General features: G+C 45.7%; 2 protein-coding genes, 1 long non-coding RNA gene and 1 other non-coding gene across 4 annotated transcripts in view; 1 reads left to right on the plus strand and 3 right to left on the minus strand.

The window, feature by feature from the left end:
- On the plus strand, window positions 1-6,071 carry LOC135814274 (isochorismatase domain-containing protein 1-like). Its single transcript, XM_065327374.1, has 6 exons — window positions 1-281; window positions 2,140-2,187; window positions 2,383-2,392; window positions 3,799-3,944; window positions 4,468-4,584; window positions 5,586-6,071. Exons 1-6 carry the CDS (start codon window positions 150-152, stop codon window positions 5,712-5,714), a joined length of 582 nt encoding a protein of 193 aa, XP_065183446.1. The 5' UTR covers window positions 1-149; the 3' UTR covers window positions 5,715-6,071.
- LOC135816249 (U8 small nucleolar RNA) lies at window positions 2,459-2,598 on the minus strand. Its single transcript, XR_010553375.1, has one exon. It is a non-coding gene; the product is annotated as a U8 small nucleolar RNA (small nucleolar RNA).
- The window catches only part of LOC135814270 (phospholipid-transporting ATPase VA-like), a 22,121-nt gene continuing 876 nt past the window's right edge, over window positions 5,992-27,236 (minus strand). The window contains exons 2-21 of the mRNA XM_065327369.1: window positions 25,392-25,602; window positions 22,156-22,241; window positions 21,425-21,534; window positions 20,764-20,895; window positions 19,953-20,071; window positions 19,399-19,648; window positions 18,995-19,074; window positions 18,352-18,817; window positions 17,039-17,175; window positions 16,527-16,757; window positions 16,239-16,319; window positions 15,570-15,637; window positions 15,200-15,244; window positions 14,782-14,974; window positions 10,732-10,989; window positions 9,893-10,093; window positions 9,364-9,444; window positions 8,807-8,911; window positions 6,983-7,155; window positions 5,992-6,574 (exon numbers count right to left, since the gene is read on the minus strand). Of these exons, the coding sequence (XP_065183441.1) occupies window positions 6,493-6,574; window positions 6,983-7,155; window positions 8,807-8,911; window positions 9,364-9,444; window positions 9,893-10,093; window positions 10,732-10,989; window positions 14,782-14,974; window positions 15,200-15,244; window positions 15,570-15,637; window positions 16,239-16,319; window positions 16,527-16,757; window positions 17,039-17,175; window positions 18,352-18,817; window positions 18,995-19,074; window positions 19,399-19,648; window positions 19,953-20,071; window positions 20,764-20,895; window positions 21,425-21,534; window positions 22,156-22,241; window positions 25,392-25,602 (3,109 nt within the window). The 3' untranslated portion in view covers window positions 5,992-6,492. The remainder of the gene's footprint in view (window positions 6,575-6,982; window positions 7,156-8,806; window positions 8,912-9,363; window positions 9,445-9,892; window positions 10,094-10,731; window positions 10,990-14,781; window positions 14,975-15,199; window positions 15,245-15,569; window positions 15,638-16,238; window positions 16,320-16,526; window positions 16,758-17,038; window positions 17,176-18,351; window positions 18,818-18,994; window positions 19,075-19,398; window positions 19,649-19,952; window positions 20,072-20,763; window positions 20,896-21,424; window positions 21,535-22,155; window positions 22,242-25,391; window positions 25,603-27,236) is intronic.
- LOC135814277 (uncharacterized) lies at window positions 11,953-14,760 on the minus strand. The gene is made up of 2 exons (XR_010553166.1): window positions 13,580-14,760; window positions 11,953-12,495 (listed from the first exon to the last, which is right to left on the minus strand). It is a non-coding gene; the product is annotated as an uncharacterized LOC135814277 (long non-coding RNA).

The raw sequence follows: 27,236 nt of genomic DNA on the forward strand, positions 1-27,236 counted from the left end.
CCATTTTCTGTGCTGTCACCGTATTCATTTTTGTCTTTCCTACTGCACCTTGGAAAGCAATAACAAAGTTTTTATTTCCTATCATATGAAGCCTCTTCTTGAAAGCACCACAACACGAAATATCTTGCTCTATTCTCTGAGGCGCAGCAATGGCTGGTGTTAGCAAAGCCATAGGGAGACTGCAAGCTGGGCGAACAATGTTCCTGCTTTGTGACATGCAAGAGAAATTCCGACCTTCCATCCAGCACTTTGATGATATCGCTCAAGTATCACACCGTTTGGTTAGTCGCAACGATGGTTACGTACACTGTACTTCGTCCAGTGTTATTTTATTGGATATGCAATGCTATTACAAGTACATGAAGCTTGTACCGGGTACATTATGTACATGTACGTGAAATATTGCCACACGTGGTCTCCACTGAGGCATGAATTGCTCCGAATGAAAGTTTGGGCCTCTTTCTAAAGGTTTCATGAGAGAGAAATCCCACATTAGAATGTACTGTGGTTTCTTCAAATGAAGTTTATTTCAATACCGGTATAATTATGTTCAAACAAAAAAAGGGTAGATAACTTGTAATGCATGATCAAGTACCTGTATTTGAAGTAAGTACTAGCAAGAGTACATAAACCAGAGTGTGCAACTGTGCATATCAGATCTGAAACAGCGCAGTTCGTGCACTACGTCACCCTGATGAGATCAGCCAAGCCGCGACTTGCGTACAGCTCAAATTTTCATGTTTCATAGCCCGGAAATCAGCCAAGTTTGCTTGATTTTAGACGTCCTGTTTCAGGATTTCGGTGTTTTGTGTGACTGTGTACGCTGCGTACATCCACCGACAAGTAAAGTCACCAGGCTATCCGTCTCAAAAAACCGAAATCAGGACAAACTCAGTGAACTGCACCACCGCGACTGGTTACGCAACTTTTCACCGTACCTGTGGCTTACCATGCCGTCAGAAATGACGTAGTGCACGAATTACGCTCCCACAGGAACCATCCCGAGTTGCACACTCTGGTTTATGTACTCTTGGTACTAGTAGTAGTACAGTGCTGCTCAATGAAATCTGATCGCTTGAGTTTTAAGTACGCGCCGGGTGCTGTGCAACCCTCAGTACAAGACCTGCGAACACTGGGATGTTGCTGCAGGGGCGCAAAGCTGACTCTCTCGATCGGATTTCATCGAACAGCACTGTTGGTCAGCATTACGAAGAGATCTAGCCACTCATACAGCAAGGGATGTGTGTGTGTGTGTGTGTGTGTGTGTGTGTGTGTGTGTGTGTGTGTGCCGGTATTGGTGGTCTAGGTGTGAACATTGTTTCGCTCGTTTTCAGAGGGTGTTCGACTGACTGAGAATGGGCCATTGTTTGAACGGGCCACTTTCTCCATACGTGCAGCCGTTCAAAAGTAGCTTTACAGAGATGTCAACCAACTGGGTCTGTCACTCTGTTTTTGCGTACTTGAAATTCTGATTTTCCGTATTTTTCAGTGTTTTGCGTAGCAATGCACTGCACTGCCATGTACGGTGCTTGTACATGTTTCTTTTCTTTTTCTTTCTTCTGTCACGCACATTCACGGCAGAGGCTGGATTTTCAGTGCAAGCATATGCGACTTGTACGCAAGGCATGATTTTTCGTGCTACGTGTAGTCGTAGCACGGCGTGCGCTCAATTTTGGTACAAGGATATTCATTGCTCAGCTTGCGTTTGCCATGCTTCCACTCAGCTGATCGATCCTTTTCGATTTTCCGTGCCATTTGCTCAAATTCCGTAGTGCGGACGAAGGAGTGATTTCCCGCACTAATACGGAAAGATGCGGAAGGTTGGCAGCACTGACTTCACTTGTAAGACTGGATCGGCACTCTGCTATTGTGTTACCATGGAAACGCCTTTGGTCCCTATACCAGGACCAGTTATTACAACCGAACAAACATGTTGTTTCGCAAGCAAACAGTCAAATCATTGGCATAGCTTTAGACATTAATTTTAGTACTTTGAAATCCAGTTATTGATTATAATATTATTATTGGTATGTGACCAGCATGCTCGATAGGCCTCTGTGGCCTTTGGACAATCCTTAAATAAAAATCAATCAATCAATCATGTTTGTGCTTCTATTTTGGTTGCATTGTGTCATGTAGGTTCAAGCAGCCAAGCACATGAAAATCCCCATCGTTGCCACTGAACAGGTACTGGCGGTTGAGAATTGATGAGTGGTGGTGTGTGTGTGTGTGTGGGGGGGGGGGGGATGTTTATGGTACATGTACCTCACTAGATACACTGGCATTTCTTTAACGAAATATGCTACTTGTTTTCTATCTCTATATGTTTTGCTTCATATGTACTTCCGGTCTAATTCCGTTTCCAATGTTACATTGAGCAAGTACCCCAAAGGTAAGAACTCCATGGCTATCCAAGCCATCAATATTGTCTTTCTTTTGGATTTATTGGGGGGTGGGGATCAGCAAGCAGGAGTGAGAGGTGTTGCGTCTCTCAAACCAGGAGGTGTAAGTCACGAAGTGTCATCAGCCTCCACAGTGCATCATAATACTCTGACGCCTCCGTAGAGGCGACAGGTAAGGATTATCCCTTACTGATGATGCCTGTTCTCTCTGCAGAGTGGACATTCTAATGCTCAGCTTACGTACAGTGGCACTGATTGCTAATGTGCACATTACTTTCTGTGCCATGTGTATGCTTCTGAATAATAATTGTCGAGGGGCAGGCGATACATGGCAGTACATGTAGTATATTTCATGCCACACGTTATATGAAAAGTCATAGATGCGGGTTACCATGGTGTTGCTATGCCAACCACTGTCAATGGTACTGGTATTCCTGGATCAAATATCTTGTTGCCACGTGGGAGTTGTGGGCACTTTCCTGATACCTGGTTTCCTGGCCATAGTCTGATCGTTTACTCTTCCATGGCAACAGCTGTACATTTAGTAATTGCCCACCTTCCCTCGCGCCCAGACCACAGTCCATTCATAAAAATATTGATTTTTTTGCTTTTGGCCATAAATGGGTTGAAATTTGAGTTTTTTTAAAGAATTTTTCTGCGGTCCCCTATGGAATAATCTTCCAATTATGAATCTGAAGTCTATTTCTCAAAGCAAGCCGTAATAAGAATAGGATTTTGGCCAGGTTTAGCCCCAAAATTGCAGAATTGGGAAAACCATGAAAATTCAGGCCGTTCCACCCCACTTGCAACTGTACATGTGCAGTTCGAACCCCAGTTGAGATACCTTTTTTGGACCCTTTTCAGATTTCAAATTTCGCGGCACTGCACCATGCATGGACGATAGAATCAAGAAAATCGCCAATTACGGGAGCTCGTCAGAGCCCATCTTTTTATGAATGAACTGTGGACTGGTGTGTGACATGGTGTTCACCAGGGAGTACTAAAAAGGTTATTTAGTACTCCCAGGTGTTCACATTGGACCGGGCGGCGGGCGCATCCATTTACTCTGAACAAAGGTTGTGAAAGTGTCACATGACCAGAATGAGCAGATTACAGCCATGTACATGAACATGACATTCTTGTGGTTTCTGGCAGGAGATTGAAGTCCGCCTTCGCTTCAAGATCGGTGTGATTCTGTGTGACGATGAAGTGTGTGTACTGAAACTGCACCTGGACAGAAGTCAATACTATTATTTTGTACTTTTTGTTCCTCATAGTTTGGTGTTGAGCGGTGAGCTAACCGATTCACTTTAGGAGATCGTTAATTTTGCACCTCGTTAGAATAATGGCGTTAACAGTATTTGTTGGTGTGTATCTGACTACTCTTGTGACCTAGGTCTTGGTAACACCGTGTCTACAATCGACACCACTGATGTGCCGGTGTTTGCAAAAACCAAATTCTCCATGATGGTGCCAGACGTCAAGGAGCTCATAGCCAAAGAGCATGCACATGTAGACAGCTTTGTCATCTTCGGAATAGAGGTAAGTGGGTTGGAAAGCACTTCGAAGTATCAGTATCTACTTGCAGCAGTCTTCAATGTGAAGTGAATGGGGCAAAGGGTGCAATTAAAAACACAGAACGATGATAAGAGATCATACCAGAAGTTTAGTAAATATCGAACTTTTTTCACCAAACGAATTATTTTAGTTTAGACCCAACCCCTCCCTCCCCCCCCCCCCCCTCAGAACATAAAAAATGTTGACATACATGCGTATACAACAGCCATGTACATGAATCAATGTTTTCTGAAACGAAATTGGTCAACCCCCTCCCACCCCATAACGAAATTATTTCGTTTTGTGAAAAAAGTTCGATATTTATGGACGACCCCTTACTAATTTCCACAACCAGACAGCAATATACTCAGCCCGGATTTAGCCCTTTCTCGACCCCTGACCACTACCACTGTCATGTAGAATGCATTTCAGTCCACGACATGCAGCCATGATGCCGTCTGTACTATTTCCAGTACTATATCGTATTCCTCCTTGTGTTGACTTTCAGACACAAGTGTGTATATCACAGACAACCTTGGATCTTCTCGGCGACAATCACCAGGTACATGTCGTCGCAGATGCGTGTTCATCCCGGAACCTACTGGACAGGAAATATGCACTCAAGGTGAGCAAATAGGTCAGAGGAATTTCACGGAAAGCTATCTCTTTGTCTGTCAAATCCTATATAATTTTATATGATTTTTCCAATTATTGGGAAAGGGTAGATCACACCTTACACAGCAAAGTTCTTTCTTCAAAAACCTGTTGGAGTATGCATTCCATGTTTATCAGAGATGATGTCTGCCAAGTTTCACCAGCACAAGTACAAGGGCTTTACTTTTTCTGTAACAGGCCCTCTCGTGCAAAGGTGTCCAGAATTTTCAAAATCCTATATATAGGATTTGGCCTCTTCAAAAATTGGTTTTGTACTTCCCAGTTTCCCCTGCCAATAAAAACCCTAGTTGGCATTATCCAAGCCTAGATATGGCCCATATGGAGCTAACAAAAACAATTCTATGCACCTATGGCTATAGAAGAAGCACCTCCTAGGCTAGTACCCCAAGAGTATTCCACTGTTAATATGTGTACGTACTTGAACACAACTGATTTAGTAAATGCCCCATACAGGTAGTGTCTCATATTGATCTGCGAGCACTTTACAACACGACTTCAATGCTAGGATGCTGCTAATATTCATCTATTCCACTCCTAGTCTATTTCTACCGCTTGTAATTGCAATTCATCAGTAATAATTGTACCCAGAGACCTTTCCCGGGGTCTTAGCCATTGGGTAACCTCTATTTATTCATTATAAAGAAAGAGATGCATCGTAGGAAAGATTGAAATGCATCTTCAATAACATTGCTTCCAATTCGACCATTTTCGAGGCTGCAAATGCGTCTTGAAGTTTAATCCTGTATATAGGATTGACTGGTGACAGACAAAGAGATATCCACCGAGAAATGTTTGCAGCAACTGTGTCCAAAATTCAGAATGCGAAGCCGACTCTATTGTTGCAGAATACTACCTGGGCTTTGTCCTACAGTTGTCTACAATATAGACTGCAGTGCATGCTAGTCTAGATGTTGATGGCGACTGTTGAATTGTGACTGTACCTTGCTGCAGCGGTTGCGACAAAGTGGAGCGTTCATCACGACCAGCGAAGCACTGCTGTTTGAGCTACTCGGCGGCTCCAAGCATCCCAACTTCAAGGAGGTCCAGGCACTTGTCAAGGACGGTGCTCCCGTCTTCTGAAGTCGGCGACAGTCATCAGCTCCTCAGGCAGATAGGAGCTTGCTGATATCAGTGTTAAAATTGCCACTGCATGATATCACATTTCTACTAATGTCCTTGAGTACAAGCAACTGTCCTCCAAGTAAACCCACCACGCATGGCACATACAGTTTTCACGATTTTTTAAACGATTTCTGCCAGTGTGCCACCATTCAGCACATCAACTCGCTGCATAGGCTCTTTTGACAGACAGTATTTGTAACAGTGGAACTGAATCCACGAATATTCAAAATCAATATCATGGAAGGTCCAATATTGGCAATAACTCAAACTTCCAAACATGCTACGCGCAAGAAATGTCAAAGTGGATCAGCTGTTCATCTTAGCACTGACCAGCAGCAGTGAATCTAAGCCAAAGAAAATAAATATGAGCTCAACGATGATTAAAAAAACAACAATACTCAGGGCAAAGTGCCCCGAGCTATGAAACGGTCGACTGAATCCCACAGTACGTGAAAGAACGCCATTAACATTAAAAGAGGAAAGAAGTACTAGTAAGAAGTACTAGTAAGTTGTTGATATAAAGTGTATGTACTGTTTTGTATTTGTTTCATTGCCTCATGCTCATTTTCTGTATTGGTCCTTGTTTGAGGTTTCAAGAGGTTTTCATGCGGTGATGATTATGAAGAATTTGACCACAAAATAATAGTAGAACACAGATGCGTAAATCAAATAGTAGGGAAGCAGGAAAGTTGACAAAAATACCTACCTAATTCTAGACGAGCTGCCTTCGGCTGTTTCACGTTTTCTTAGTGGATGCCATGCGAGCGACGAGGCAGGGGCTAGGGCGAAATGAACCAATGACAGCTCTTGTAAAAAATCTACAGAAACACAATTATGTGGACAAAGCAAAGGATAACAATAGGAGAGACCATCAGATTGCACCCTGAGATGAACAGGACTTGAAAGCTACTCCAAAGTAGGTTGCAAGAAAGTGGTTTGGGCTTGGAGTACCGTACAAGAGTCCGCATGAACCATGACCCCTTAGAAGGTGCGACTAATTTCCTGCACAAGGGTTCTCCCACAGCACAGCCATCTCTCCATACATTTTCCTGCAAGCTAACAGGACACTCCACATGACACAATCGAGATTCCTTGAAGCTCAGGAAGAGAGAGAGGAAGCAAGAGCAGGCATTGCTTTTGAATAGAAGTGCCTGCAGCAAATCACGTTTCTCAAGAAGCACATGCACAAAAAAATGATCAAGTTACAGTTAATATCTGTTAGTTACCTAGGAAAGAGTGCAATGGCTGTAGACAGTACAACAACTGCCCAGAATTCCACCGTGCTTATTGTGTGCTCCATGACAAAGTATGGAGGGACCCCGGGCAGTACATTGTAGACAAGGCCGGTGGCGAGGTAGACAACAAGACTACCCCACATGCTCAAGTGATGGATCCAAGTCTGCACACAAAAGAACACCATAGAGGCAGGGATACAAACAAACTCAAAACGAAGATATAGGAGAGAAGGGGGGGGGGGAGAGAGAGAGAGAGAGAGAAAACAAAAGACAGGGACACCATAGAGGCAGGGATACAAACAAACTCAAAACGAAGATATAGGAGAGAAGGGGGGGGGGGGGGGAGAGAGAGAGAGAAAACAAAAGACAGGGAGGAGTGAAAGTCAAACATGGCCAGCCAGCAGTGTGATCTCCTGACACCTGTAGCGGCCTGACTCCCAACCATTACGTCATACTACATAAGCATGCACAAGAAAATAAAACATTATCCTTGGCCTCAACTTCTTTGTTGTCCGGTTGGCCATTGTAGCCGTCGACTAGGGCCCGACGTAAAACCTCTAAACACCCATACGGCCATAGCATAAGACTACAATCAAAAGCACAACCCAACACCCTGACGCTCCAGTCAGGTTTTCAATACTACCGTAAAGTACCGCCAGAGCGCCCCACCATCTCGTCCTTTCGTGGTCGTCGTGTGGAGGTGGTTTCCTGTCTGTAGGTCATACGACACGAACCGTGTACAAACAATGCACGTTGTGCAGTCAATCCGTACCCAGTTTACCTTCGAGGGGATGCGAGCTCCACATGAGAACATGTCACGTGTGACCTTAGTACACTAAAGTTCTCACACCGTACAAACTTCGTAGCACTCTTCCATACGAATTTTTTTTCCAATGGCTGTAAAATCAAGGTGGGGCGCTCTCGCGAGACGGGGCGCTCTGGCGGTACTTTACGGTACTAGCTCAAAAGACCAGGTTCAAGATCCTACTTTCCACACAGCATCGCGCAGGCCACAACCAAGCAATGAAGATTACAACTAGATTGTACTAAAATGGAACAGCCGTGGGCGGATGCCCTCAATGATGGATGCTTCCACATTCAGCATACTATGTTCGAACCCAGCAGACTTCAAAATCAAAATACAAAATAGGCTACCGGTATCGTGTCCGGCTATCAGCGGTCACTCTTTGATATTTTTGTCAGTACAGAAGAACTTGAGACACCCTGGGGGATCATTAGCCATACCCGTCATTTAGGGCTGTGACATGGGCCACATGGCTACATGTATGTAGTACTTCAAGTACAGGCAGTACACTCATATCTCTCTTATCCGGACGTTGAAGTTACGGGCACTTCGGTCAACCGAGCACCCTATGGGTGAGGTTTAGTGGAAATATTACTATTCTTTTGCTAATTTCTGTGGAAATAACGACGTCGTATGCCAGATCTCTGGCCCGTCTCCATCAAAATGTATGTGATTGAAGTTATGGGCAGTGCCTGGTCCCGGACCGCAGATAAGAAGGATGAGTGTACATTGTCGCTTGGCAACACATACTGGTACATAAAATCACTACGATGTATTGACTTGTCATGTAACTTGAAAGAAGTGATAGCAAGCTGTCGCAACGATGAACTTCAAGGTGCAGGAAACGAAGTCACCAGTCATATGAATACACAGTACTTTAAAGAATCCACAGGCATAGAGAAAGAATATTCCATCAGCATAAAGTACATGCACAACAGTGGCACAGCTGTTTTTTCATCATACCATTTACTAGTGCTAGTAATTGAAACCAGTATAAACCAGGAACTTACCACATACTGTGTCTCTATCAACAAGTGCAGTGTCACTGTCAGGATGCACGCCGTGTTCTGCGTGGTACCAAACTCCAGTACACCAACATTACTGTCACTGTAGGCCTGTGAACAAGAACAAGAGAACACCACAGAACAGCAGTCATGTAGCCACCGTCGCAGTGAACCCAGTCGTACACCATCAGTTGGTCAGCATTGCTAGCATATCAGTGATTCAAAGCAATACAACCCTTTCTTCACAAAGCAATACTGCTCGCTGAAATCGGACCCAAAGTACAAGGCTGGCGCCCTGGACCAGGTATGATTACATCATTGTATTTGTACATGTGTGCGTCCAGCTGGATTCGTGCCACTTCAAGGGCGTCAAGGGCCGTGCAAGTTGAGTGCACCAAATATACAATCTGGATCGGATTTCACCGAGCGCAACTGTAGTACTGGATGCAAGAGAGAAAGGATACTGACGTATTATGCTATCTATCTGAACTTCGTATTAGTATTCAACATTTCAGCGAGGAGAATAATTATTAATTATTTACATTGTACTTTGAAGTACTTACCAAAAAGGAGACGAAAAACAAAGCCAGACTCTGCCATACAGCGTCAGCCATCGTGATGAAGAAGTGCTTCTTGTTGTAAATCTGAAGTACCAGATTAGCAGCAAAGAGCCGTGTTGGGATTAGGACCTTAACGGCATGCTGTAAACGGCATGCTGTAAACTGTAGCACTCCAGTGGAAGCCACAACATACACATACACAGAAGTACATGTAGATAATACTATACTAGATGTATTCAATCTGCAGACAGAACTGCTTCATCCTTCGCGGACTCATCTGCGCAGCACAGAGACTAAATCTGAAAATAATTTTCCAAAGCCACATTAAAAAAAAGAGGCCCCAACGTTACGTGCCAGAGTACTCAAACTGACAAGTCAGTGAGCTCTGCGTAGCGGGAACAGGAAAGGCACTATCCCACATGAGAGGGTGCAACTACTACACTACCAGGGGCAAATACTCATAGATGTTAGTACAGTACCAGATGTAGCACTGCTGTGGGAGTAACATTGAGTACTATAGAGTGATACTTACGCTATCACTTTGGCTTTCCGAGTACAGTGCAGGTCTCGCGAGGAGAACCTCTGGTGGAATGTTCTGGTCGAGAACAGCAGTGACAATGGGCGGTACCGACGTGAAAACAAGGTTGTACAACAGCAAGTACAAATCTTCTATGGCAACCGAGCCAGACCAGCCATTGAACAGTTGAAACCAGAAGATGAGCAGCACGAACAGCTAGAAGTGGGATCGACACAGGGCAAGACAACACAGTATATTGTCACACAAAATTCTCCCGCCGGGAAAAGAAAAGGAAAGAGCATTATATTTTAAAAAAACAATTCGGCACGTTCTTGCACATATCCTGTAAAGAGCACATGTGAAAAGGGTGCACATTGCAGGTGCAGGGTCCAACCAATGAGCACTCATGTGAATGCCACCCTAGAACTCTCGGCCGAGAAAACTAAAAGAGATACGCTCGGAAAATGCATGGCAGGGAAACACCAATGCAATCATGTACATGCACTTCAGTCTTCACTTTCTGAAAAAAGAAGGCATATTCCAGGATATAGACCCCGGGGAGTTGAAAGAAAGTGGTGTAGTGTAGAATGGATACATACTGGTAACTACAATACATATAAGTACCGGTAAAAGTAGTGAAGTTGGCCAAAACTGAACTGGGGCATCCCCCTCCCCACCACCACTCCCCTTCCAACGCACGGACAAGAACGGACCCAGTCACTCAGCTCCCCCTCCCCCCCCCCCCCCAATAAGCTAAATAACACAGAAAACCCAACAGACCCAGTCTCTCCCCCCCCCCCCCCCCCCCACACACACACCCACATGGGCACCCACATGGACACACACAGACTTACAGCATTCTTATAGTAAAAGAAGAGAATCATACGAGAAATGCGATCATAGCACCAGTGGCCGTGCACCAACAGCAGACGGTGTAGGTAGTGGAAGCGGCTGATAGCAAAGTCAGATGCCATGACAGCCTGTTGTCCCTCCACACCGGAGATACCCACTCCCGTGTTGGCCATCTGTATCATACTGACATCGTTAGCACCATCACCGACGGCCAGTGACATCACGTTGAGTTCCTGACGAACTAGACCCACAACACTCGCCTAGGGTTACAAAAGGATACAAGGACAGACACACACACGCACACACACAACACAGACACACACATACATAAGACAGAGATGGTTTAACAATGAAATAGCACATTTAATGCATATTGCTACAAGAGCATTCAAGTACTCTGTTCATAGGCTAGAGAGAGACAGCAAGGCCAGCACACATAGGCATGCAACGCAGAAAGTCACACTTATGCACTTGTACCCCCCCCCCCCCACGTGCACATAGAGACGCACGGACATTATCCATATAAAAATCGCTCTGTGAGCGGTTCTAAAAAACCTTTACTGGTACTGCCCCGTCGTAAAAGTAAGAAATTAGAACTGGCCCATTGTCCCCCCAAATGCGAACTGATCCACCTAAATCGCGAATGACGGGACCCGAACGCACCAGTAGCACGAGGTCGGGAGGGCACAGGATCACGGCAATTATCATAGGGTAACACCAGTAGTAGTAGTAGTAGAATTTATTATTTTGATAGGGAAGCCTACCGCTAGTACAGTACATGGCCTATGGTCCGGACCAACGTCCCCATCTGCATCCACAGGTAGGAACCTCGTGCTACTGGTGCGTTCGGGTCCCGTCATTCGCGATTTAGGTGGATCAGTTCGCATTTGGGGGGACAATGGGCCAGTTCTAATTTCTTACTTTTACGACGGGGCAGTACCAGTAAAGGTTTTTTAGAACCGCTCACAGAGCGATTTTTATATGGATAATTTCAGCTCTTTTTCCGTTCCCTCCCCACCCCAACCCCGAAGGTAAACATGATGACCACGCGCGCGATGTACTGTATGTAGCCATGCGACTGCAATAACACACTGATACATACCAGCCCTCCCCGCCTCGCTACCCCGCACACAGATACACAAACATGTGTATGCACACGGCACACACACGTGGCCACGCACACATACGCACATGCACACGGCACAAACAGGAAATTCTTCATGTATAATGCCATGCAAAGCAGTGGCCACCGTACTTGAGGAAGTCAGTTGTGAAACAAAAATAATTCAACTACAGCGTGTAGACAAGCTGACGGCCAAAGCACAACATAGCAAACATGACATTTGCCCAAGGATTGCAGTTTGCAGACCATGCCATGGAAGCAGCGAATACAGAATGTAATATCATATAAAGTGACAAGCAAGGACGTGGCCATCATACACCAGAACTTGCAGAAAGTCACATATCCAACAGATAGAGAAGTGAACAGCAATCTGATACAGCCCACACAGGACAAAGCGGACCTGATACTCGTCCCAGGATCGCAAGTGGCAAACCCTTTTCAATGCATAACATGCAGGTGTACGTTAGACGCATGAACATCTGACCGTGTGGCCAGCATACAATGTCATCACATGTTTACCCCACAAGTTACACACATGCACAGTAGAAGCACAATGAAAGCAATGGAAAAGTACGATGTGGTTGCTGAAGCATCTTCACACTTCAAATTCAGACTTCAATGTGGTCGTCACGGGATGATAGACCTGCAAGATACAAGTGATGAAGAAAGAAAGCAGAAGGTCGTGAGGTAGGCTATGAGACACCACAAACGGTTCACCTACATGTCTGTTCAGGGCTAGTGCACTCACACGGAGAATTGTCATAATCGAGCATTTCCCAAACTGAGAAGTGCAATGAAATCCACTTGCATGCACAGGAGCAATTTTGCAATATTATGATGCGCAATTCGACACGATCTGCGATGCTGCGTGCGATGTGCCCTGCTGTCATGATAGTGACAGTCACCGCGGTATGTTTTGTCAACGTCGCCCGTGCACTCTTCTGTCAAGTCCAAAGTGCTCACATATTTGGCAATGTTTTTGCAGTGATTAACTTTTATCCTAGTTATGTCACGGGTAACTTAAAATGAAGTACCCGCAGGCCGTGTCGATCTGCACATCGTCCACTCTCTCATGTACTTGGCCTGCTTTGTCTGTGTATCCATTTCATGTGCGATCCACAAAATCGACTAGACAGTGGGTGCAATGCGCTCTCTACCTGAAGACGTTCTTCTGGCGACATCTCGCCATGTACTTGGCCTGGCTTTGTCTGTGTATCCATTTCATGTTCGATCAACTAAATCTCAATGCACTACAGAGACTAGACAGTGGGTGCAATACGCTCTCTATCTGAAGACGTGAACCATTACATTTTTTGGAAAAGTTATACGTACACCTGAAACGTAATGAAGTACAGGAATAGAGAGAGTGACTACAATACGCTCTCGACCTGATATAGTGATAACGTGAGTACAAGACACTCTCCACCTGATAACGTGTTAGAAGGTAACATGTCTACAGTCCCACCGTACCCTTCCGACACGACTGTGGACCATTAAATTTTTTTGAGAAGTTATACGTACACCTTGAACGTAATGAAGTACAGGAATAGAGAGAGTGACTACAATACGCTCTCGACCTGATAACGTGAGTACAAGACACTCTCCACCTGATAACGTGTTAGTAGAAGGTAACAGGTCTACAGTCCCACCGTACCCTTCATCATTCCTCATTCACCATCGCGCGATACCCTGGCACACACTGGCAACATATCAATGGGGTGCCTTACCGTCGTCTAGAGGAGACGTCTTCGCAGCAATATTTTCCCTCCTGCGCATTCAGTCGCCGACGCGACAGCGTTCACGGGGCCGTTCCAGTTGCGGAAGACATTCGATTCATCGGGCCAATTCAGAAACAGGGCCGTGGACACACAGGGGGCAGAGGAGAGACATTGTTAGTGGACAAGAAATATGCAGTGGCAAGTGGCGAGTGCCGCATGGGTGTCAAGTTGTCATGCACAATTCAGCTATTACTTACGGTCCAGCTAGTCCTGCCATTGCTCGCTCGTCCTGGTTCCTCCTCGTTCGTCTTCCTGCACGTCTGCACTTCTCCTTCCCCACCGTTGGCTTTGCGGTACGGGGGTGCCGGAAGGAATTCCCACCATGTATCCATGTACATGAAGTCCCACCATGACTCTCCATGTACATGTCCACGGCCACGTCAGCAGTTTGTATAGTACCGGCCGGCCGGAAGGAGTTCCCACGATGTCTCCAAAGGCCTAGAGCGGACGTCTTTGCAGCAATTCTTTTCGTCCTGCACATTCAGTTCGCCGACGATGTCTCCAAAGGCAAAGGCCTAGAGCCTAGTAGAGGGGACGTCTTTGCAGCAATTCTTTTCACCCTAGTACCCTGCACATTCACTCCGCCGACACGACAGCGTTTACGGGGCCGTTCCAGGTGCAAAAGGTCCACGTCAGCAGTTCTCAACTATTTCGCGTACGGGATAGTCGCCGCGACAGCGTTTAAGGGGTCGTTCCAGGTGCAAAAGGTATCCATCAATGGCACTTTGCAGTATGGGGTACGGAAAAGGGGCCTCCTCGTTCGACTTCGCGGCCAATTCGTCGACTTCTGCAGTTCTCCTTCCCGTCAGGGGTACCGAAAGGGGCCCTCTCGCAGTTGTCCTTGCCGTCAGGTCCATGATCCACGTCATGCAGTTCTCAACTGCAACTATTTCGCGTACGGGATAGTGGTCTTTGTCGTACGCGACATCGGCGTTTACCGAGTGGCATTGGCACAAAGCAGACCGTTGACGGGGTCACGTGTCAAAAAAGTATCAACAACGTGTCGACTACGTGTCGACCACGTGTATAGCGGTACACTCAGCGGTACACTAATTCTCGTGCCATTCTCGTGTCACAAAACTGGAACATCGAGTACCAGTATGGAAAGGCTTCAGACAGGAAGCCTTTCCAATACATAAGCACACGCTCACCTTTTGTAGTGGAGTGCTGCGGCAGCAGACCACTGACCTGCACTGCGACGCCAGCTGAAGAAAGTCGAGCTTTAGCGAGTCCGTCAAGAGGAACTGCAAGGTCTTGCCGTCTACCACTAAGGCACGCTGTCGCTGAACATGGCGGTTGGAGGTAGTTGACGCTGCAAATGAGACCTGTCCCTTACTGTTACCTCTACATTATGGGAAAAAGGAAAATAAGGGAAAGGCAGAAACCCAGTCGGATTATTATTATTATTAGCATGTTTGTGTTGAAGTCACTCAGCGGGGTGCCGAGTCCAAAGCTTCGCATATGCTAAATGGTTTGCACGAGAGCTACAAAGGCACACTAAACTCTGCAGGGCTTGCGACTAGGCAGAGAAGGAAGAGGAAATATTGCAAAGAGTGTTGTCATACTCACACAGGGAAGATGAAGCTGATTGCTGGATGAGAAGAAAATTTTCTCCTAGAGCAAAACACAAGGTCAGAAATCAGACCATCACAATCATGATATGCCAGCAGCTATCATAGGATTCCCGCATCTCACTATAACTGTAGGACGTTTGTCTTGCCATATACCTTCTCAATAACATTTGAAACAGCCATGCTGCAATAAGAACTGTGCGTGATATCCATCTGATCACGTATACGGCTCTTGTGTGGCAAGTCATGGGAGGGCACACCATGGACAGTCGCAAACATATCAATGGTTGGAAGTTCTTCACAGGACGGCGCTTGCATTGCAAGTAACACAGGACCATCAGAACGACGAAGCTGCATGTTAGACTCACGGGTGTCGAAATGCCCGCTGCAAGTTAAGCTCCTCAAGACGAGCCAGGAGACGTTCCTCGCACTGCGCCTACAAAACATAACACAACATAACACAACATAACATGTCAGTATTAGGCGGAGAAGACTAGCGCATCAGCAATAACGGATGGCCAGGGAAACGCGTTGCACAGTGACATGTTTTGCACATCAGCATAATAGCAGAACACGGCCAGCTCATTTCATGCAGGCCTCGGAAGATGAAACACCGGGTGTCACTGCCGAAAGTCAGTAGGTAGTGTGGTATCCTACAATCAAGACAATACCAGTGCAGGAACACTACTCATACATTTACCAGTAGTAATGTATGAACACACACAAGACAGGACCAGCTAAAACCATCACATGGGCAAGTTTTTAAAATGTGTTTTCTTCTTCTTTTCTTTTGCTATGAAATCCTACTTCAAGTCCAGTTGAGCACTAAACAAAATCCAAGACAAACAACACGAGTATGGTATGCTGAAAGACTTGGATTTTCACAGGGGTAACCGGCTACTAACAGCGGAGTGATTCAAATTTGGTATGCCTTGATGGCATTGATCACCAGGCACTGGTATTGGTTTCGAACAAGGGAACACAAGCCAGAGTGTGCATAGGAGATCCGAAAGGGGAGAAGTCAGAAGTTGGCTAACCTGGGTGGTAGCATTCAGGACGATCACCTCCATGTCTTCATCGATTAGTTGACAGGAGTACGACACATTGATAGCAGTTTCCTGGTCAAGGCAAGTGAGATGGCAGACAGAGACAAGAACAAAAAATGTCATGTGCGTTACCCCTGGCACATTGGCCACACGAAGTGGCAAGACAATCGTCCTGAGAGTAGACAACAACAAACATCACACCTATTACCCCCTAAATGCAAGTGCATATCAAATCATTAGCAGCCGAGCAGTGCATGCGGCTATTATAATGAGTATTACCTGCTTGTCACCAGTCAGCACCCAAACGTTGATGCCAGCTGCGCGCAGACCAGCAATGGTTTCAGCCACATGGTCCTGCAGGCGATCTTCAATACCAGTAGCACCCAGTAATTCCAGGTTCTGCTCAATTCGACACGCGGATAAGCGCAGCAACTCCTCACGGTTCGTCGCGGCACACTCTGCTTCCTCGTGCTCCTGTAACCAAGCTCCATACTCGTCGACTGAGACGTCCTACATCACAACCACAAACGAGAAAGTCATGTCGAATATGCAGGTCGAACCAAAGTATGTAATCTATGGCACCCGGTGCTGCGCACTTCGTGAATCAGTAGTTTACACTGAACTGGACTACAGCAACGCGCCTACATGTACATGCTGAGAGACAGGCCTACATGTACATGCCGAGAGACAGCTCGCATGTACCTCAAGTGGTCTGTGTACCATGATCTGCTACGCCAAAGAGCGTGGGACAAGCAATCCCAGTACACTAGATACAGTAGTGTTGGCCTTACCCTACTGCCCATACAGAGCGTGCGCAGACCCTGTCTTCCGTACATGTCCAGTTGGCGCTGAGTGGCATCCGCTCTTGTTTCTTCGATTGGCGGCGTAGTGCAAAGCTCGTCTTCAGGTAGCGAAACGGAGCGCGTAACTGAACATACCGGGGGCAGCACACAGAAAAGAAGAACAAGAAGATTGAATGAACTAGCAAGCATTCAAATCACTGATGTGTTCGCCTGTACGGACACAGTGAGCACAGTGAGATTAGAAGCTGAACTACAGTGGAACTCACTTAGTACGTACCCAGGTAAAGCGTGCACCCGCTTAGTACGGTCCTCTTTCGTCGCAAGGATTTCCTCCCATAAGCGCATACAAAGGCGTATGGATACGACGTACTCTGATAAGATGTACAACTAATGAATGGATTTTTCAGCAGGTCCAAACAGACTGGTCGACCTGCCTCGCATACTACGTACTATTTTGGTGTTTTTGTGTACCTGCACACATGATACGACAGGTTTGCTTGACAGGTGCTTTAGTATATTGACAGTGCGGAGGAGGCTGTCTGCAGCACTAGGAGCCTGGTTTGGCGGCACTAACCACGTATATTTCTGAGTGCAATAAAGAGTTTTGAGCATTTTTGACATACTGCACATGTATTGTATTAGGGCATGTTCGATTGGTAAGGATCGGGATCGGGATCCAGATCTCAGATCCGTCGGATCCTTCAGAGTCAACTGGACACTTTTTTGAGCCTTGACTGTTGCCATGTGGACGAAGTAATAAAAAGTCGTACTCACAGCGCCGGTTGTACAAAAAGTCAGCAAGCTCTATCTCGATCCACGTGTGCATACCACAATGTGTACAAAAACGAGTTTTACCCGCCATATACGCACAACGGTCACATTTGGATCCGTTGGATCCGGTCAACCCTGCTCCCCGAGGTGGGTTGACCGGATCCAAATCCGAAGGATCCGGATTCGAGCAATCGAAAGGGTGCGAATCCAGTGGATCTGGTGGATCGGGATCCCGATCCTACCAAACGAGCATGCCCTTAGTTGAGCCACAGAAGTCAACTTTGGATAAGAAGTACCTCGGAAACTACGTACTTTTTTCCATTCCCCGAGGGGGTACGTCTTATCGAGTTCCACTGTACAACACCACCGGTGTTTGAAGTATAAATCCACAAACAAGAACCAGGACAAACGAGGAAAAACCCAACATGCGTGGGGCTGGCAATGAAACCCAATCCACAATGAAAGCACAACAGTGGCCTGCACATTAGACGGGATCACTCGTAAAGCAACGCTTTTAAAGTAGAACTTACAACTGCCCGCACCAGATGGATGATTGAAGCAGGAATAGATAGCAGAATCAGCACCCTTGGTAAGTAACTTTAGTTTGTCCGTGCCCTGGCGGCGTACAATGACAGACATCCGTTTGCGCGTTGAATCGAAGTGCAGAACGTTGAGCACATCGTAGCAAACCAGCGACCCATCCGGAACGCGTATCGTGACTGTGTCCACAGATCTCTTAATCAGCACGTAGTCGTACGCGTGAGCAGCCAAGACAAGGGCCAACTCGTCCGGCGACTCGGCCTCGTACACGGAAGCAGAGGCGGGCTTGTCTGGCGACGGCGTTGCAGATTTGGTGCCGCCGTTAGACGTGGGAGTCCTCTCACTGGTCACAACAGTGTTGCACAGAGCAAGCACAAGCAGGAACTCCTCCTCTATGCTGCCAGGTTGGGAGAGCTCTAAGCGCTGTACAAGCTTGTAGTCAGCTGGCACAGATGCCTGTAGACACATAGACGACCGGGGAAAAGAAGAAGGATCCAATTAGGAGTCAATCATATTCTACTCTACCAGCAGATCTAAACTAACGCAGGCAGAATCTGGAGTGTCCCACCACACTCAACACCAAAGTGATGTTGCAAATCCAGAAAGAAAGCAAAGGCAGTCTGTAATGCTCACATTGCTGTCTGGTCCCAACGCACGGCGTTGTGCCACGCTCATGGCAGGCGCGTTACGAATGTTTGGAGTGGGCGAAACATCTGACAAAAACAAACAATACACAATACAGACTAGGCAAGTCACACTGAGTCCCGAAAGGCCGAAGCAGGTAAGGATGAGTGCTCAAACGCTGACTGCCCTAGCACCCACCAGAAATATGAACAAGAGGCCAGAAGATGAAAGAGAATTCTCGTAACTATAAATTGCACGCTATAACACATTCACACACACACACATACATGTACACACACACACTGCACCACCCAGGAGAGTTCTGCACACGACAACCCACTGTCAAAGCACCACTGTCAGTAACAGCGACCAACAGTGGAAGAATACACGACATGCAGATCTACTTCACAAACCTGGCGAATGAGGGTACTCAATTCCATTGATACTGCATCGCCGAAAGATCATTTCATTCTCCGTTAGCGTGCCAGTCTTGTCTGAGAAGATATACTGAATCTGCCCAAGATCCTCATTAAGATTGAGAGCACGGCAGATCAGACGCTTGTTGGTTCGAGCACTGAAAAAATGTTTGTCCCAGTGTAAGAACAGGACCTGGAAGACCTTCACAAATTCAACGCTAACGTAAAGCGAGATAGGCACCAGCACCTGCAATGCATATACGGCACGACAACAAGAGATCAACAGATGAAGTGGAGATGCTAGTACACTAGTGCATACATGTTCATTCAACACAGAGACTGCACTAGGGGGATTTGGTACCAGAGAATATAAATTAGCAGGCAGAGCAAGCCATACTATACTAGTAGTTGTACATGTACACTCCGTGATATAGACAAGTACAGTCCATCGTGGCAGCTAGGTAGCCTGCATTCCAGCTCAGTCTTGATGGCATTTTTATGCACTGTACAGGCGTGAGAACGGCCTGGCCCGAGCACCACTCGTTGCTCACCTGGAGTGCAATAACCAAGACTAAGAAAATGAGTGTGGCATCTGAGTTCAATTCCAGATCAGATCCTGGTAGGTAGATTGTGTTTCTGTAGTCACGTGCACCCGTCCAGACGCGGTTACCTGTACGCACAGGCAGCAAATAAATACCTCAGGATCTTAGGCAACAAGTACAGTTACAATGAACAGAAATAACTACACTCATACCTCGTATATCTGGGCGGTCCGGGACCGGGCACTGCCCGTAACTTTGAAATAACCGTAAACTCCGAATCACATACATTTTGATGGGGAACGGCCACAGATATGGCATATGACATCACTATTTCCACAAAATGTGACAAACAAGTAGTGATATTTCCAGTGAAACTCGCCCAAAGGGTGCCCGGTAGACCGAAGTGCCCGTAACTTCGGGGTTCGGATAACCTAGGTATGAGTGTACATGTACTTTGCAGCCGGGCCAGTTGTAAAGGGACTGAACGAATGCCAGTTGGCAAAATGCCTAGGCTCAAGACGGGCCATGCAAGTCACTGTTGAGATGCAGTAAAACATGACGCTAAGAGACTGCGTGCCTTTACTGACACTATCATGTCTGGTCCCGAGCTAGGCTTCAACACAATCGTGTTCATACCTGCGTACAAACCACAAAGACTGGTATTCTGTGCACCATTGGCTGGCCAGCAAAAACAGGCTTGGCTGCATTTTTCACATAAATGTACCCTCCTGGGCATTAGGAGCCCTATTCCAGTAAACAACTGTGACTATAAGGTATGTATATTGGACTCCAGGTGCTTTCGAAGCAGGACAACACTGACCTATTGCTCCAATAGAACACAGGATTGCCAGAATTCCAATCAGCCAGACAATCTCTTTATTGATGGCACGTTCCAGCTTGCTTCGTTTTGATGGCGGTCCGCTGTTGTTCAGCATGGCTTTCGTCTCATGACCTACCAGAACAAGAAAAGGCAAAATAGATGGCACACACATACATGTACGAGGTGAAAGACATTAACGTGCCTGTGCCTGTGTTAGAGTCCAAGGCTTTGAGTGTCTTGGATCAAGATTTACACAAGTACGCGGAGAGATATTCCTTCTCTCCACGTGGTTTCTCTGCGCGCGCAAACGTCGAGTAGAACACACGAACGCAAGTACAAGTACTAGTAATCAAATTGTTGCATGGCGCTCCCGTCACGCAGAGCAGAACCGCATTGCTAGCTAAATGTGACTACCTAATCAATTCGTGCGATTGTTCTTGCATTGGTGTCTGATAACTGCACTCAGAGCCACAACTTCCGGTGTGACGCAATCAACTGACCCAGAAAAGAGACAGCAAAACAAACAAAAGACAAAGGACACAGAAACAAGCAATGGGTACAGGGTGTGTAAATATGATTGTGGGACTAATCGCTAACCAATGCCCAGAATACTGGGTGACAGTGGTTAACAAGGAAAGAGCACACAATGGTACAAGCTTACCTGTATACACAACCAAACCGAGAACAGAGCGGGTGTTGCGCAAGGCACATCCCCGCAACAGCAGGTTGTCCTTAGTCAGTGGCGTATTGGTAGTTTTCTCCGGGATTTGCCTGAGAAAGCACAGGAAGAAATAGAGAACGTAAATGCAGCACTGAATGGGCAGGAGCAATACACGACCATGCAAACTAGGCAAACTTGCTACTACATAGTGGCTGCCTAACTTAAACTTCAGAGCAAAACAACTCTCGTATTAAAATGACCTGTAGATAGTGCAGAGAATGGCCGTACATATGGAAACATTACAATGCGCACACTACAATGATATAGCCACTAACATGTATTTTTACATGTCCAGCACTAGTCTGCTAGCCTTGGCGGTGAGCATTCTTTGAAAAAAACTACCAGTAGTCTTGAACACATGATCATATCGGAGCACTGACAATTCAGCTGTCTTGGGAAGGCTTGGTGGAGATAAGTGACAAACACGTATCCTGCACTAATGTTCCTGGTCTGCTCGTTCTCATCGTGCTCCCGCTTGTTTTAACTACTTTACAACGTTCAGCCCGGGCTGTCTTACATTGTGACGGAGTGCAAGACATACAGCCACTGATGCTTACGTTAGAAAGCCCAACGCAGATTTGTAGCTCACAGCATAAGCACACTAATTGCTCCAGCTCCTTCACAAACAATTGCATCATTGCTTGCATACATGAACATGCAACAAAACTTACAGATACCCAGTAAAGCTGTAAATTTGATGATGCGGATTCTCGCAGTGTACTCTTGCTTTGAACTTGGATGGGTCAAATGAGTCACCCTGTGCCAAAAGAAGCGCAATAGATCAGAAAGTGTCGAGCCGGATCTGTTCCCATATACACACGCACGTACAATATTGGACATTGGACATCCTGGAACCTCTCTGTTTTACACACGCACACACATACATACAGACACACACATACACACAGACACATACACATACACACGGGCACTAGGCGTGCAGAAACATAATTATTCCCGTAGCTATGCAGAAGACGTTACTTCAGTAACGTCTGGCGCTAGCCAGGGTCCACACAGCTTTAATTTGGTACTTCCTCCGCGTCATCGAAATTAGTGACTTGTCACTTGTTACTGACAACTCCATAAGCTAAGCCATTCAAAACTTATTACACAGTATGATAGTCTGAAGACTAGTGTAACGTTCCAGGACAGTTGGACTGAGAGTTTTCATGCAGAGATGAAGTCCTCGTCGTCGCTGATGTCAATGGACGCAAAAATATCGTTCTGAAATATTTCAAGGAAGGTTGAAAGTTGGTCGTGCCTCATCTCAAACGCTTTGACTTTCTCCACAGGACAAGAGCTGCTATGCTTGTCGTCTGCTAGCTCTGGATGATTTCTATTTCACCACCAACGAAGCCTAGTAAGAATACACGATCGTTGCGAGGTCGGTTGATTACCGTCGGCGGAATCACCTCGATCTTGAAATGACCTTTTTTTTAGCCGTGGCATGCCCATTTTTTTTATTTTAGCTGTGTGGTCACAGCTCATGCAGGTAAGTGTACTATCACGTCCAGCGCGCCCTCTTTTTCAGCATCACTGGTATATCATGGCCCGGTACCGGTACGGCACCTGCGCGTGCATCACTAGCACTACGTGTAGAGTCTACAGACAACTTCGCCAATAACGACATTCGGCGGGGCATCAGAAAAGTGTCCTTATTCGCGAAGTGTCCTTATAACCGAAGTCCCATTTGAATGTATGTGAACCCATATTTTGTATAGTATGATATGCATATCAAAATCAAGCTCTTTTCTTGCTATATGTCAATGTGTACTTTATTTTCATATTGCAGTTGAAAGGAACTAAAAATTCAATATGGAAGGGAAATCAATTGAAAAATATGCCTTTTTGAGCAATCTACAGGGCCAGAGACATGTACATGTATGATGATGACTGTACAATCATGTACAACTACATGTACATTGTATACATATAGGTGTGCTGGTAAATCCAACAATTTTGAAGCCAACATAAAAAAGGAAGAAAAAGCCCCCCACCCCTTGGCTGCATTTTCTTGCATGTACATATGTGTGCAATAATATCCATCACCAGTGCACCATATGCATAGGTTCTGGTACTTCTGCATGACAGGTACATGTACTTGACTGACAGGTACTTGAAATAGCTGTCAAAAGCCCAGAAAGTCGTTATTCAAGCAGTGAATATGACCTCAGGGCACTAAAAGCATGTCGCTATATGCGAATTGTCGTTATTCAGATAGTCGTTATATCCGAAGTTAAATGTATACAGTTAGATGGGACTTTGCTCTGGGCATGGAAATTCGGTCGTTATTCGCGAATTGTCGTTATATCCGCAGTCGTTATTAGCGAAGTTGACTGTACACGGCTCTTGCAGGTACAATCATGTACTGAGTGTCTCAGCCAGAGCGACAAATTTTATCGCTGTTGCAAGCATTTAGTTTGCTGACCCCTCGATGTTTCTCCAAGCGCTGCCACTTGTTCCACTAAGTCATTCTCACCCCAGCTAAGGTAAAACAGTGATGATGCTTGAGTGAATGGCCATCAGCTCGAGAAATGTGCAGGCTGCAACGCCTGACTGATCTCAGCGAGTCTAAATTACCATCGCAGCGACATCAGCGAAGAAATTGCGTCTAGTTCAAAAATTCCAGCTTCCAATAACAGAAAATAGACCTTTGCCGTCACTCTATACTGATGACTATCGCCTATGTCGAATTCCTTGCCTCTGGTACGAGTGCTGGAGAGTACATACCCCGTTTTATATCAAAAGTCAAACTGCGACAATTCCGATGACGCGGAGGAAGTATTTGTTTGTTTGTGTGTTTGTGTCACGCCTGGCGCTATCCGTATCTGACGGCAAAAAAGCATAGGATGTTATAAATTTTTCAATTCTCCTATCCTGGGATTCGAACCCGCACTATCACCCTACATGCATTCCCCCATACACTTCGCATTCATACCCATTCTTCCAAGTAAGTTGCTTCACGTTATTATCTTGCGTTTGAAAGCCCTATTTGAATATTGCGGGCAGCTGTATGTGGCCAGCTGTGTTTGATGGTACGGTACGGTACGGGAGACGGTGTCGTATTACCCTCGATCGTACCTGTCCCGTACCTATCCCCTACCGTACCGTGCCATCAAAGACGGCTGGCCACAATGCATATTCAAATAGGGCTTTCAAATGCAAGATCACAATGTGAAACAACTTGGAAGAATTAGTATGTATGCGAAGTGTATCGGGGGATGCATGCAGGGCGCGCGATAGTGCGGGTTCGAATCCCAGGTTATGTCTTAAAAAAAAAGGATTTTTTTAAAGAATTTATAACATCCCTATGCTTTTTTTTTTGTCTAGGTCATCAAGGCAAAAGAGCATAGCGTAGGGCCCGGGCGCCCTGAGCTTCCAAGCTCTCTCGTATCATTCGAGAGTTTTGAGAGTTCGAGACAGATCGATTCAAATACGCAATACATAAGATGAACAAAACTATAAAACTATAATTATGGAAACAAGAGACACAATCTTAAAATCGCAACGAGGAGGTCCTCATCGTTACGATTTTAAAATTACTAGTACCCAGAAATATTAGTTAGTTCACACCAGTACAATGAATTGGAAGGTACAACTGCAACTGTACTTATGGTTGAATAGTGTGGTGGTAAAGACACACCTGAAACGGCGGTAAATACATAAATGCCCACATACGCTCTCTACGCTACAAAAAGTACAATCTGGTACATGTACAAAGCTCTCCTTCTCACCACTACCATCATCAGTTTGCGCCTGGCGCCTGAGCACGTGTATGGACATGTGCGTATTTACCGCCATTTCGCTACAAGTTTTTTGTAGGTAGGTCTTTACCACCATCTTATTCAACTGTACCAGTACAAGGTACTCAATCTGAGGGTAACAAGCTAAATGTATTGCCACTCACATCAGGCGTGATAAGAGTCTTGGGTACGACCCTCTGCTTTAGGTTCGTTTCACCATCCAAATTAGACGTTTCCACGTAGCAGAGGTTTGTAACCCTATCACTGCTGTGAATGAGTACCAGGTCTGCCGGGAAGACATCATCACACTTGATCTCAACAACATCACCAACGCATACATTCTGCCACAGAACACTATCGTATGCTCCTGTTTTACTGCAAGACACAGATAGGAAAGAAAACACACAGTAGGAAACATTTAGAATTAATGCCGAGCTTCAGTATTGCACGGCATTTTCAAAGTTTTGGTGTTGGGAATCCTGGGTGGAGAAGCCTGCCACAATGTTTCAGGTAATACCCAAACCTTTACTAGAGTGCAGCACATGCACTGTGGACAGACTGAAGCAAAGTTATCACTATCAGTAACTGTGCGCTTCATGCTAATGGTATTACCTGTAACTTAATTCAAGAAGTACCATAGTTCTGCACAATTTCAGTTATAAGAACATAATCTTATATCCGAAAATGTGCCATTTTGGTATACTAGTACAGTTGTGGCAAGTGAAATCCGACACTTGCCATAGGGGACAGCGCCACAAATGGACACCAATGATGTAATGCACTGCACCTAATTTGTACTATAGAGCCGTATGCATCCCGAACAGATCGAAAGGTCACAGCGTAGATACACACAGTTCACAAATATGGTACACATAAGGAGTATTGGTATCCAGGCCCCATTCATTTTTGCCAGCACCTTTTGAACCTTGACTGTGATGAGTACGAGTTTTGTCATCAGACAGATAAAGTTGTATGTAACACATGTACTGTACGTATGTAGGGCTGCAGACTGCATGGTGCAGTCCCTTATGCCAAGCGTCGGATTTCACTTGCCACAACTGTACATGTATTTTCGCAGCCTTTTTCGTTCTTGCCTTTCTCAGTCGAAAGCTATGAAACTTCCGTCTGCGGAACCTTTCTAATTATTCTACATGTAACAAGGCTTGCCGTTATGTACTGCAGAAAAATTCATATACATAAAGCCTATTAGTCAACGAAATTTTCGCAAATCATGATTAACTATTAGCAATACAGGCTGGCCAGCCCTGCCATCATGCCAGGACAGGATACATATTCACTAAAAAAATTCCAGGCAAAATACATACAAACGGCTCAGTGCGAAGGAGTGACAGTGCCCTCTGGGGCAGGATACACACTTGGACAACCTGGCATTACTGTGCCACTGTATATCAGGTATATAGAAAAGTGCCGGCCACAGTTCCAATGATTACTATGTATTGTAACTCACACGTGACATGACATGTTGCTAAGTGCATGTTATGGTTTCCTGACACACGCATACAAGCTCCAATAAAGACTAAGTGGCAAGTAGGTGCTGCGCATAGACTGTAGACTGAATACAGACTACAGTGCAGCACTGGTCACAGCTGCACGTGAGTGAGTCAATAGCTGCTCCTTGAGGAAAAGGCTCTGGAAAAGATTACACATCATTGATGGTGACAATATTGATGGGAACACTGATATGAATGTTGGCTGCTCTCTACATGGGTGCTCATGCTTTTCCTGCCATCAAGTGCACATGAGGAACCTTCCTCATGCTGAATACCCGGGTAAAACCTGGGTATGTACATGTACATACTCAGGTATTACAGAGGTATTTAAAACAAAAATACAAATACCAGGGTCAAACAATTGATCTGGGTGCATTCTGTGTTAAATTTTCAAGCATTCTAGACACCCATATACGGTGCACATGGTACACTTTGGGAAACGCGTCCATATATCTGGACTGGGGATGCCTTAATTGGGCCGCCAAAACCAAACGGCAC

Source organism: Sycon ciliatum, chromosome 4 (genome assembly GCF_964019385.1).
Source record: "Sycon ciliatum chromosome 4, ocSycCili1.1, whole genome shotgun sequence".
NCBI lineage: Eukaryota > Metazoa > Porifera > Calcarea > Leucosolenida > Sycettidae > Sycon > Sycon ciliatum.